An 11470-nucleotide genomic window follows, 5' to 3' on the forward strand; every position below is an offset into this window, starting at 1 on the left:
AACCTTCATATTCAAAATTTCACTTCAAAACTCATTTTCTTTAATCTGTCATAACTCTTTTATCTTTTGATTTTAAGATAACTTAAGCTTTCCTTAAGCTTAGTTATCATCTAATGATCAAAACCCAACCTTTAATTCAACAAATAATCAACAAAATAGAAAACTCACCTTTGAGCTTGGAGATACGGGAGGAAGAAGAATATGAAGAAGAAGGGAGAAGAGTTTGTAGATAACTCCCCCACCCCACGTGAATCATTCATATAAAAGGGGGGAAATGTCTTTCTTGTCAAATGACCATTTTGCCTTTTAATTCCTTTGATAATTACTAATAAATTTCCAGAAATATTCCCAAATAAATCATTGAACTATTCAACTATTCTACTTTAATCACCAAATTCTGAAATTTTACAATTTAGTCACTAACCCATAATTTGGGATGTTACATAAAGTACTGTAAATATCATATAAATGTATAAACAGGTAAAACAAACTTATTAAAACCATTTTTATGAACAAATAACTTGTGACATCAACATTTCATATCTAAGGCATATCATGCCAAACCAAGCATTCAGTAGGACACATGTTTTCATTGAAAACATATAGTATATACCTTACATATTTATTCAATTCATAATATGTACTTATTCATAATCAAGTCATATAACATGTACTTTTCACACATTCCAATTATAACCCAATGTATATCAAATGAGAATGCAAGGTACATAATTCGCACCTAAGTATTACACTAACATATACGTACTGTAATATACAACGACACTATACTAACACTTCGGAGTGGTGATTCACAACTTAACTCATTATAAACACCATCCTTGTACATATAACATCATTTATTACTCGCACTCGAAGTGTTATTTATCACTCACACTCGAACGTGCTATTTATTACTCGCATTCGAAAGTGCTATTTATACCAAGACTCTCAATGCAAATTCAATGGGTGTTTTTATCAAAATATTATACCATTCATTTATTAGGATTATCTGTAGATTCTAACATATCAAATATCACATAAACATGCATTAGGCAGTTCATACCCTAAATATTCCATTTTTCAAATAACATGAGTAGATCATGGAAACAACACTTACTACTTTCCTTTTTGACATATGGACATTATATTTAATAATATGACAAATCTCATAATTATCATGCCAAGATATTAAATTTGACATATTTCAAATATTTAAGATAGCATATAACATAAGAGTAGCATAAAAAGCATATTTTATGACAAACTTCACATGTTGACAATTGGTGCTACCAATGGAAACTAGACTCAAATACGAGTCTAATTGTATAAGGATCTCTTTCTAGTTCAACTTTTATAATTTATAGTGAATTTTTAATATTGACTTACAAAAATTGTTGTGAGCAGAATCTGCTGTCATGTTTTTTGACCTATACTCGCTTAAAAATTCATATCTTTTTGTATACTCCTTGAAATCACTAGCTGTTTGTTTTAAACAAAACTAGACTGATATACACATTCAACGATATAAAAATCATCCTATAATCATTTCTTTAAAATTTATGGTATTTGCTAAACTTACTATTCATATAACAAATCTATACAAATTTCACCAATTTGCATTTTCAACTTATTCACTAATTATATTAGCTCATCAAATGCACATGTATGCATAAATCAAAAAGTCACACAACATTATGAGTCGCTTCTTACCATATCAACTCCGTCATTAGGAGTCTTAAAACATAAATACAAAATAAATATGCATTCACATGTGTCCTTAGCTTGCAAACCTCTCTTAGAAATTCACATTTCATCCTGAAGCTTCCTTTAGCTTTAATATTGCTTGATCTTGAATTCAATCATATTCTAATGAATGTCATTATAGGACATATACAATTCAAACCACATGCTAGAATCTTACTAACATAGGCACATAATAGAAAATAAATTCCTAAAACCATTTCGGTGCTCATTCGATATAAATTCCATGTCACAACATAAATATTGAATTTAACACTTCAAGTTAACCATTCAATTTTCTTTTTATCCAGTTTATCCAAACTTCACATAACATTATCACTTAAGTTCTCAATGTTTCTATATTTGTGATTTGATCCTCAACTTTTACCAACTTTCCAAAGTGACCCAAATTCACATTCTAACATCAATTTTAACATTCTAACATTAATTTCCAGCACATAGCATCAACTATGGAACAATTACACATTGATCCCATAACTTTCCATAATTATTGAATAGGTCCTACAACTTTCATAAAATTACAAATTGGCCCAAACAACTTTCTAAAGCTTGTAGAACCTTCCAAATATCATTTCTAAGCTTAGGGAAATTTTCTATAATTTTCCCCTTATTTATTCCCTAGGGCCAAAACTTTAGGGTTTCCTATTTCATGGTTTCTACTTTGATTCAAGCATGAAATCAACCTTTAATCATCATTTCCAAGTCTCTACAATTAAACCCCTAACTCAATTTCATCAAATCATAAATTTTCCTAAATTAGGGTTTAGGCCAAAAATCATTAATGGCATTTCTAGGTGGTTTTGATCATCACACAAGCTTGGAAATTGTTCTACAACGCCAATAACCTTGAAATCCATCATCAATTCATAAAACCCTAACATGAACATAAACCCTAAAATTTGGGAACTTAACAATCAAGCAAGATTAGCATGCAATAATGATACCCAATGATAGAGCTCTTCGAATATAACAATATTCTATTTCACATTTTAATCCAAAAACCAAAGGAAATTGCTTGAAAATGAAAAATAATTTTTTTCTCTATACACTTTCCATTTATTAAGATTAAATAAAATTAAAATTCATTTAATGGGAAATGATGATTTTTCAATATCAAAACCAAGCTACATAACACTTATCATCTTCTAAAGTCAAAGATGAACAAATTAATTTACCCTTTCCACTTTACACAAGCACTTTTCTAAAAATATTTCAATCTTGCCATTTTTCATCCAACGATCCAAATTGAACATGGAAATAAATTCTCAAATCCAATGATATATATTATTTTTCATCATTTTAAAATGTGGAAATAAAATCTCTAAGTTTAATTTCATATCCTTCAATTTTTCTCAAAATCTCCATTCGATCATATTTACCGAATTTTTACTGTACACACTTTATGGCTTTTAACAAAATTATGAATAAAAAGTCTAATTCCCACAAAAAATTCATTATTGGGGTGAAATATTCAATTATAGAATAAAATTTCCTTTTGGTAAAATTACCACTTTGGTCTCTAAACTTTTCCCAATTTTATACTTTGGCTACTAAACTTTCAAAATTTATGTTTTAGTCACCAACCAAAATGTGGGATTTTAAACGACTATTCATATGTTCTAAACTCATTATTTTTAATTAAAAATTGGATTTAATCGGTTAATTGGAATATGATAAAATAATATTTTAATGATGTGTAGTAACGCCTCGTCGGTTTCAAACATTGGGTCATGACATAGTATTTCAACCAATGACTCGATGACATAATGTAAATAGAGAGCCGATTCACAAAATAGATCTCTAACAATTCTGGGATCATATTTTATCATATCACAATCAACAGGTTGATGTACAACTCATGCAATCACTAATTTTTTAACGGAAAGAACGAGTTTGGAACTTATTAATAGTTGAGTGACGATTTTATAACTTTTAATAGTTAGAGGACTCAACAAAGCAACACTCTATAATCAATGGATCATTTTGTAACTTTTAATAGCCGCGAGACTTAACAAAGTTGTTCCCTCTAATCGGGAACTATTTATGTACTTTACCCTTAAAAATTATAACCAATCCGAATTACTGAATTAGTTTCATTGTTTTCTTGGATTAGCATCTTAATACTTGTTTTTCCGTAAAGACTAGGGGTGTTCATTATTTGGTTTTAACCGAATTAATTTACCGAATTGAATTAATTTGATTAATTCGGTCGGCCACTGAAATAGTTCGGTCGGGAACGATTTATTTTTTTTCAATATTCTATTAACTGTTAATTCGGTTTGAAATCGATTAATTAACCGAAATTATTAAATATTATATATATTATAAACCTATTTTAAACTCAGGCCCATTAAAAATTAATATCCGATTATTTTTTTAATCACACTAGATTTTTTAAATTATCAATACCTAATTAATTTGTAACTCAAATAAAAAATATACATATATTATATTTGAATTAATATAATTATAAAAAATTATAATAAAATTCGATTAATTCGGTTAACCGACCGAAATAATCGAACTATGTTTGGTTTGGTTAATATTTTCAAAGAAAAGTTCGATTCGGTTAATGGTTAAAGAAAAAAAGTTTAATTAATTCGGTTAATGGTAATTTGATTCGGTCGGTGGCTGAATTAACCGTTTTAACATCATAGCAAAAACAAGCATCTTCATCATGGGTTTTTTTTACACCAGAAGCCTACAAAGGGTTGTAGGTGGAGAAAAAATTATATCTCTAAGTTTGCAATTAAACTAGATGGGCAAAATAAAAGCAACAGCAGAGTTTTGTTGCAGCATTTATCAACCAATAGGATGGAGATTACATAGCTTATGAAGAGGAAAAGGGGGATCGAAGATGGAGCCGTTGAGAATGGCCAGTGTAGTGAGATTATTGGCTGCATCAGTCGCATGTATCCCATCCCAGCTAACATAGTTGTTGGGGTCTTTACAAGCCCATGCCCTCACTTTGATTCCATTCATCACCTTGCTATTCCCACAATAAACCTCTGGCTGAAAATTATAGTTCCCACCACCATATCCACAACAAGCTCTGATGCCATATCTAAGACCCTGCAAAATAAACAAAAAATGGTTTCCTCGAAGCTTTGTGCCATTTGGACCACTGATAGTCTTAAGTGATTTGTCATAACTAAATTTATTATCAGCTATATTTATTTGTCCTACAAACCTACTTATATAGTCATTACGACGCTAAATCTGACAACTCCAGGGTTCTCTTCCTCGGACTCTTTCTCTGAGGCTTTCCTCTTTATCTCTCATCTCTTTTACATGTAAAATCCTTGACCGTAACTCTCCATCCACCCAAATAAAAAAAGGACTAAACCTCAATGATCCCATTTTTACTTTTTACCATCAATATATATTTCAACATCAGTGTTATTACCATGGGATGTGGGATCCTGGAAAAGCTGTAGAAGTACAGCATGAGTGTCCACATTTATCAAAGAAGCATCGGGAAGATCTCGTCTTGTTCGGCTTAGTGCCTCTTTTAACATGCTATTATAATCAGCCACGGCCTTGTTGTAAGAGATGAGGCAACCAAATCCGTCCAAGTCCGACGTCTCGTGAGGCAGCTGCACTAATAATGCCGGGTAACAACCGACGGGTGCGAGATATAGAACAAAAAATGTACGACCCCCTAGACCATATAGCTCCTGTAAAATGCAGCACTTTGAAGTAAAATTTGGGGGTATAAAACTATCACGAACTTATTCAGCTCCCTACCTTGATAGTGCCAGCGATTTGGGAAACCACTTGGGGAAGATATTGCTTCACTCCCTCGATACCATTGGCCTTCAAATTTGAAGTAAACTCATTTTGACCAATATAAAAGGTGTAGAGTGATTTCCCAAAGATATCCGGTGAAGGCAGCTTCGTCGATCCTAACAGTAATCAGGATCGGACCCAAAATTTTATGTCAAGAAACAAACTATGAAATTTTACAAACGAAATTAAATCATCAACAAAAATATAAAATTTAATTAAATGATATAAAATTTGTGGTTCTTCAATCAGTAATCAACACTAACGACCTTTAATAAAAAGAAACATTCTCTAGCATTTTATTATTCTTCTGGTGGCCTGGTGGTGTAGTACCTTTTTGATTCGTGGAAGGATGTTCGACAACTTTGGCCTTGAATTCCTTCGTTTGGTTAAACTGAATGGCCAGAGAAAAAGGACTGATTCCGGTAACAAATAATGAAGTGTTGGGCAAAAGCACAGTGGAAGCCAGCGTTGCGAAGTTAGCTCCATGCCTGTAATCAGATCCAATCGATTGCAAGTACGGGCTAATAAACGGTAATCCCAGAGCTTGTGTGCGAAAAGTGCCATCCTGGGGCTCTTGCAAAGGCTTCTGGGTCCGCCTCTGGCTGCGAATATGGAAAACAATTGATGATTCGTACAATAAATACAAAAATTAGTTTACCCAAGAAATCGAGTATGACTCTGCCATCAGTGGCACGACCGGTTGGTTTCTTGAAGTAGGTAATGCCGAAAGGTCCCGACTGTGCCGGGAAACCAGCCCAAAACCCGCCTGTGTCGGAATTTGAGTCCCCGAAGTTGAAGAGTGCTTTAAATTCACATTTGGAATCTTGAGTTGAACAAGTTGACAGCTTTGCCGTCGCCACCGACGGCACCACCAATACGTGTCGGAAATGAAGAATGGCTCTGGATAAAGGGAGTGTCATCTTTTGATGGGAAGTGGATTAGTAACATCACTCTCAATAAAAAATAATAATAAATCAATTTAATTCGACACATAATTAAAATCTTTGTGTGAGAGGGAGCCCATGCCTCAGTGAAGTTTGAATCATACAATTCAATCACCAGAACTTGACCAACAAGAATCAACCCCTAAAATCCCAAGCTAAGACTATGATAGTTATCCCCAAATACTCATGGAGATATCAACATTGATGTTTTTGGAGTAATTACAAATTAAATATCTATTAATGATATTTTTTACCTATTAATAATATATACACACTCTATAAATATATTTATTCGAACTTAAAATTTCAAAAAGAAATAACGTTCTCTTTAATCATTAAGATAACTCAATTAATACTCGTCAACATTGATCTGATAGTGCTCGACGGTGACTTATTTTATAGTGAAAAAAGCAACTTATGATAATATTGGGTTAAAGTAGATAAAACTTTAAAATTTAAAAGCTCTTAAAAGGAATTGATAAAATAAAAAAAAAGAAGGTATATATTAAAGAGAGAAAAATCTTAATTTATGAGATTCAAAATTTGGAATATTAATTTTATAAAATTTAATTTAATTTAGATAAAAACTTTTAAATAAAAAATTAAAGAAATGATGAGATTCAAAAAAATAAATACTGATTTATCCCTAAATAACTAATGCACGTGAAACTCTCATTGACACATGCAGCCCAAAATAAATATAACAAAGCGTGGGCCAACGCTCATAACAGAACGGGCTTTTTAGTGGCAGGCTTGCCTCCTTTGCATGTTTTTGTGGTCCGCTGAGCCATGAACCATGGCCTGATGGCCATGAGCTATTGCAAGTGGGTTTTTTTGGCCCAATACCGAGGGTTCAAGGTTATTTGGACCAATAGGCACTCCAGATTTTATTTTGTAATCTACGGCAAATGGTACAGGAGAAACTTGTCACCTCGAGGTGACGAGTTCGGTTAGATATATTATTTTAATGGTCCCAGTTAAGTGAGCTCCATGTGAACCATTATTTTAATATATATAACTTTCTTATTTTTTTAATAAAATTATATGTATTTACCTTTTTAAGATTATTATTTAATTAATATATATGTTTTAAATTAAATTCGACTGAACTTGTCATCTCCAAGGGTACAGGAGAAACTTGTCACCTCGAGGTGACGAGTTCGGTTAGATATATTATTTTAATGGTCCCAGTTAAGTGAGCTCCATGTGAACCATTATTTTAATATATATAACTTTCTTATTTTTTTAATAAAATTATTATGTATTTACCTTTTTAAGATTATTTATTTAATTAATATATATGTTTTAAATTAAATTCGACTGAACTTGTCATCTCCAAGTAACGAGTTCTATGATGACAATTGGAAAGTGACAGTTGTAGTTGCTCGTTGTCCAACTACTCTAAACAGTTAATATTTTAAATTTAAGGGATTTATTCCCATAGAAGTGACGAGTTTTATCATTTTTTAATTTTTTAATTATATTTAATAATAATTTTATAAAAATAATAAAAGAGTAAATATATTAAAATAATGGTTCATATGGTACACACTTAATTGAGATCATTAAAATAATATATTTAACCGAATTCATCACTTCGATAAGGAGATATACTATAATATTTATCGTAAATCACAAAATAAATCAATGAAACGTGGCCACGTAGGCCCAAATGACGGGTGGAACAGGTTGGACTTTGGACCCCAGATGCGTATACTCACTAAATAACAAACACGTGTCAGACAAGGTGACGTTGGAAGACATAAATGATCAGTCCCAATACCGATATGCCAGCTCAACCAGCCACCGTGTCCCCCTCTTATACGGTGGATTTGTACACTTGTTTGTTTCAACGACACGTTTTTGCTGACGTGGGTATCACCTTCTTCTCCCAGTGCCTCCTCCGCCTCGCCTCTTCGGATTTTGAAAAGAAGGGAAAATTGAAGCAAAGATCCCCAATCCTTTGCTCCGTTTTTGAGTGAAGATAATGCAGTCTTTTTTCCCCAATTGAAGATAGTCTGGCACAGAGAGGTGAACCCTCTAGAACTTAGGGTTCAACTTTGGTGCCTTGACCATGGAAAACAAGGATGAAGGGAAGTCCCCTAAGTCTGATAAATCTTCTTCATCGATGCCAACTGTAAGCTAAAAGATTATTTATAATTAACTGTCGAAAGTAGAATTAAGCTGGAGTTTTTTTGTGCTAGAAAAGATCAATCACTATGCTTGTTATCATGTTCCAATTTATTTTAGGGAGAAAGTTTTAAAGGCAATCTAATCTTCTATGGAGATGAACTTTTGAAGCTGATATCTAAGTATCGACCAATCTTTGTCTATTCACAGGATCAGCACAATTTTCATGCTATGCAGGTAATCTACTTTATGCATGCTCTTATTTCCCTCTTTAGTGCTGACATTCTCAAGGCATTGCAATGCCCAACCCGTTCTTAATATAGTTTCTAATGGGGACTTTATTTGTTCTTATTACATATGTAGGCATATTACGGTATGCCGCCATATTACAATTCAGCTGTGGCATCAGGCCATGCTCCTCCCCCCTATATGTACATCCTGCAGTTCCTCCGGTAAGTTTACTTTGTTGCTATCTCTTAATTGGAGTATCCCTTTACTTTGTTTCGTAGATTTAGAGATGAGTACCGGCTATGTGTATTTTATGATGTTTGAGTATCTTTAGTACACATGCTGTTTTATAATACTCTTTCTTCTTCCTGCCCTGTGTTTCGAGTTTAGATAGTAGTCCTTTTTAATGGTTACCAACTAGACAGTGCTCACTTGATTCTTTACCGGTACAATTAGAAACATCGAGTCAAAAAAGTTGCATTGTTTCTCTAAATAACACTTTAGAATGCTGCTTTTATTGTATCATATTATATTCTAATTCATTTTTTATCCGTTTGCTTCTGAACTCCATGCATCATTACATGGTCATGGTGTTCGATCATCACCTGCAGTGAGTGACTTTTTTTTGGACGATCCTTTCGAAACCGTTGTTGTTTTTATCTAAATTTATTGTTGATTTGCTTGCGCATATACTGTTTCAACGAGTTAGCTGGGAAGTTGTCAGTCTATGCTTTGTGCTTTAAGCAGAGGTTGTAAATAACCCAAACATTTTAACCCAGGCTGCAGCCCCTGCGGATACACCTACAAAGTCCTCTGGAAATACTGAACACGGTTTAATGAAGAAGCTTAAAGGATTTGATGGCCTTGCAATATCAATAGGCAATGGTACTGCTGAGAATGCTGAGGGAAGAGCTGAACCTAGACCGTTCCGGAGGTTTGTTAATCTTATCAGGACAAACTGGTATTATTTAGATCGAAGCTATTTTTCAGCAACCTATTTGTAGGAGATAGCACAACCAAGTAAGTTTTTCTAGTGGATCCCTTTTTGTTTGACCAACTCTGTAATCATGTGAACATTGTGGAGACTCAAGGTTCCACTGATGGTAGTGATGGGAATACAACCAGGGTGAGATCTCCTTCCCAATTGTTTAATCTGCTTCCATCTTCTTTTTTCGATTTTCCTTTTAAGTTATTCGGAGAATGATTAAGGCAAGCATGCCTTCTTTTATCTTTGTCACTTTACACCTTCTGTCAGACGGATCAAGGTAGACGAAAAAGAAGCAGGGAGGGGACACCAACCACTGGTATGATTCCGTTCTTCAGCTAGTAAATTATTGATGAATAATAGAGTTGAACTGGAAAGACAACATTTTAGTTAGGCTAATTCATACTATCCTCCTCTTCAGTGGAAATGGTGTGGCATCTATTTTTTTTAAAGTATTCAGGAACACCTCTTAATTTCCCCTACTATGAGGAAATCTCATTAGAAATCTGCAGTGCATCTGTCGAACTTCTAGACGTAGTGCTTAGGTTCATGACCTCGTTATGCAAAAGCTTTTTGTTATTTTTGGAAAAGAATGATAAATAAATTGAATCTTGGGACAGGTACGGAGTTTTAGTTTTATTGATGTATGGTCTGTGTGTTGGCAGGTGGAGATGGGAAAATTGAGGCAAAGTCTAATCCAGTAGCTGCACGGGAGGTGATTGCAACCGTTTCTCCTGGCATGACCACATGCACAAGTTTGCAGGTATTTGTGAATCGAATTCTCTTTTATCTATTATTCTTTCTATCCTATCTTCATTTTAGTATGAGAAGGGGGGATTGTTCTGTCTGAATTCGTTGCTAAGTTTTGAATCAAATTTAACTAGAATGAACGAGAGCTGAAACGGGAGAGGAGGAAACAATCTAATATCGAATCTGCTAGAAGGTCAAGGTTGAGGAAGCAGGTACAAGAAATACATCTTATTTCTCCCACTCTTAAAATCTCATGATTCTTTCTTTGAGCCATTTCACCAGAGATAATGAAGTATGCACATGAATCATAATGGAGCTAATGCGATATATTCTTACGTAGGCTGAGACCGAAGAGCTTGCTCGTAAAGTTGAATCCTTGACGTCAGAGAATGCAACACTCAGATCTGAAATAAATCAATTAACCGAAAAGTCAGAGAAACTAAGGCTAGAAAATGCTATATTAGTGGTAAACAAGCACATTTAAGGCTTTAGCATTTTCCTTTTTTGATAGCTTAACCTGCTACATGCGAGATTTCCCCCTTCATGACCTGTGAAGGGTATTGCAATTCAGGAGGGACTGAAAAAGGATGAACTCGGACATGCAAGGGAAAATATTTTGAGCAAGAAAGAAGACAAAGAGGGTGAAATGTGCGAGGAAAAGTCAGACTCGAGTTCCAAGCTACATCAACTCTTGGACCCTAGTCCTAGAGCCGATGCCGTGGCTGCCAGCTGAATAAGGAGAAGAGTTTTTTTTTTTTTTTTACATTAAATTGGAGGAAATGAGGTAGCTTTGCATTGGCAAGTTAGCTTTAGCTGATATATTTCTTATTTGAAAATCAGAGTGCTGATACAAGTCCTGAAAAAGATAGTGTAAAGGATAATG

The 11470-nt window shown here is 33.7% G+C and overlaps 2 protein-coding genes across 2 annotated transcripts; one reads left to right on the forward strand and one right to left on the reverse strand.

Moving 5' to 3' along the window:
• Positions 1–4508: 4508 nt before the first annotated feature.
• LOC120208056 (GDSL esterase/lipase At4g01130-like) lies at positions 4509–6484 on the reverse strand. Its single transcript, XM_039207424.1, has 5 exons — positions 6209–6484; positions 5881–6099; positions 5509–5666; positions 5168–5438; positions 4509–4832 (listed from the first exon to the last, which is right to left on the reverse strand). Exons 1-5 carry the CDS (start codon positions 6468–6470, stop codon positions 4564–4566), a joined length of 1179 nt encoding a protein of 392 aa, XP_039063355.1. The 5' UTR covers positions 6471–6484; the 3' UTR covers positions 4509–4563.
• Positions 6485–8381: 1897 nt separating this feature from the next.
• On the forward strand, positions 8382–11470 carry LOC120208063 (G-box-binding factor 3-like). Its single transcript, XM_039207429.1, has 11 exons — positions 8382–8631; positions 8745–8861; positions 8988–9076; positions 9134–9158; positions 9632–9852; positions 9885–9978; positions 10108–10156; positions 10503–10600; positions 10722–10799; positions 10928–11053; positions 11144–11470. The coding sequence occupies exons 1-11, from the start codon at positions 8569–8571 to the stop codon at positions 11318–11320; spliced, it is 1137 nt and encodes a 378-aa protein (XP_039063360.1). The 5' UTR covers positions 8382–8568; the 3' UTR covers positions 11321–11470.

This window comes from Hibiscus syriacus, unplaced genomic scaffold (assembly GCF_006381635.1).
Source record: "Hibiscus syriacus cultivar Baekdansim isolate YM2019G1 unplaced genomic scaffold, ASM638163v2 tig00015910_pilon, whole genome shotgun sequence".
Taxonomy (NCBI): Eukaryota; Viridiplantae; Streptophyta; class Magnoliopsida; order Malvales; family Malvaceae; genus Hibiscus; species Hibiscus syriacus.

Bases quoted from the DNA above. Each gene is read 5' to 3' on its own strand.
- LOC120208056 (XM_039207424.1), bottom strand. From the start codon at position 6,470: ATGACACTCCCTTTATCCAGAGCCATTCTTCATTTCCGACACGTATTG. The intron at 5,667-5,880 runs GTACTACACCAC...GATTACTGTTAG, and splicing joins TCCTTCCACGAATCAAAAAG to GATCGACGAAGCTGCCTTCA. The intron at 5,439-5,508 runs GTAGGGAGCTGA...TGCATTTTACAG, and splicing joins AAATCGCTGGCACTATCAAG to GAGCTATATGGTCTAGGGGG.
- LOC120208063 (XM_039207429.1), top strand. From the start codon at position 8,569: ATGGAAAACAAGGATGAAGGGAAGTCCCCTAAGTCTGATAAATCTTCT. The intron at 9,159-9,631 runs GTATTTTATGAT...ATTTTAACCCAG, and splicing joins GAGATGAGTACCGGCTATGT to GCTGCAGCCCCTGCGGATAC. The intron at 9,853-9,884 runs GTAGGAGATAGC...GTAAGTTTTTCT, and splicing joins TATTTTTCAGCAACCTATTT to AGTGGATCCCTTTTTGTTTG.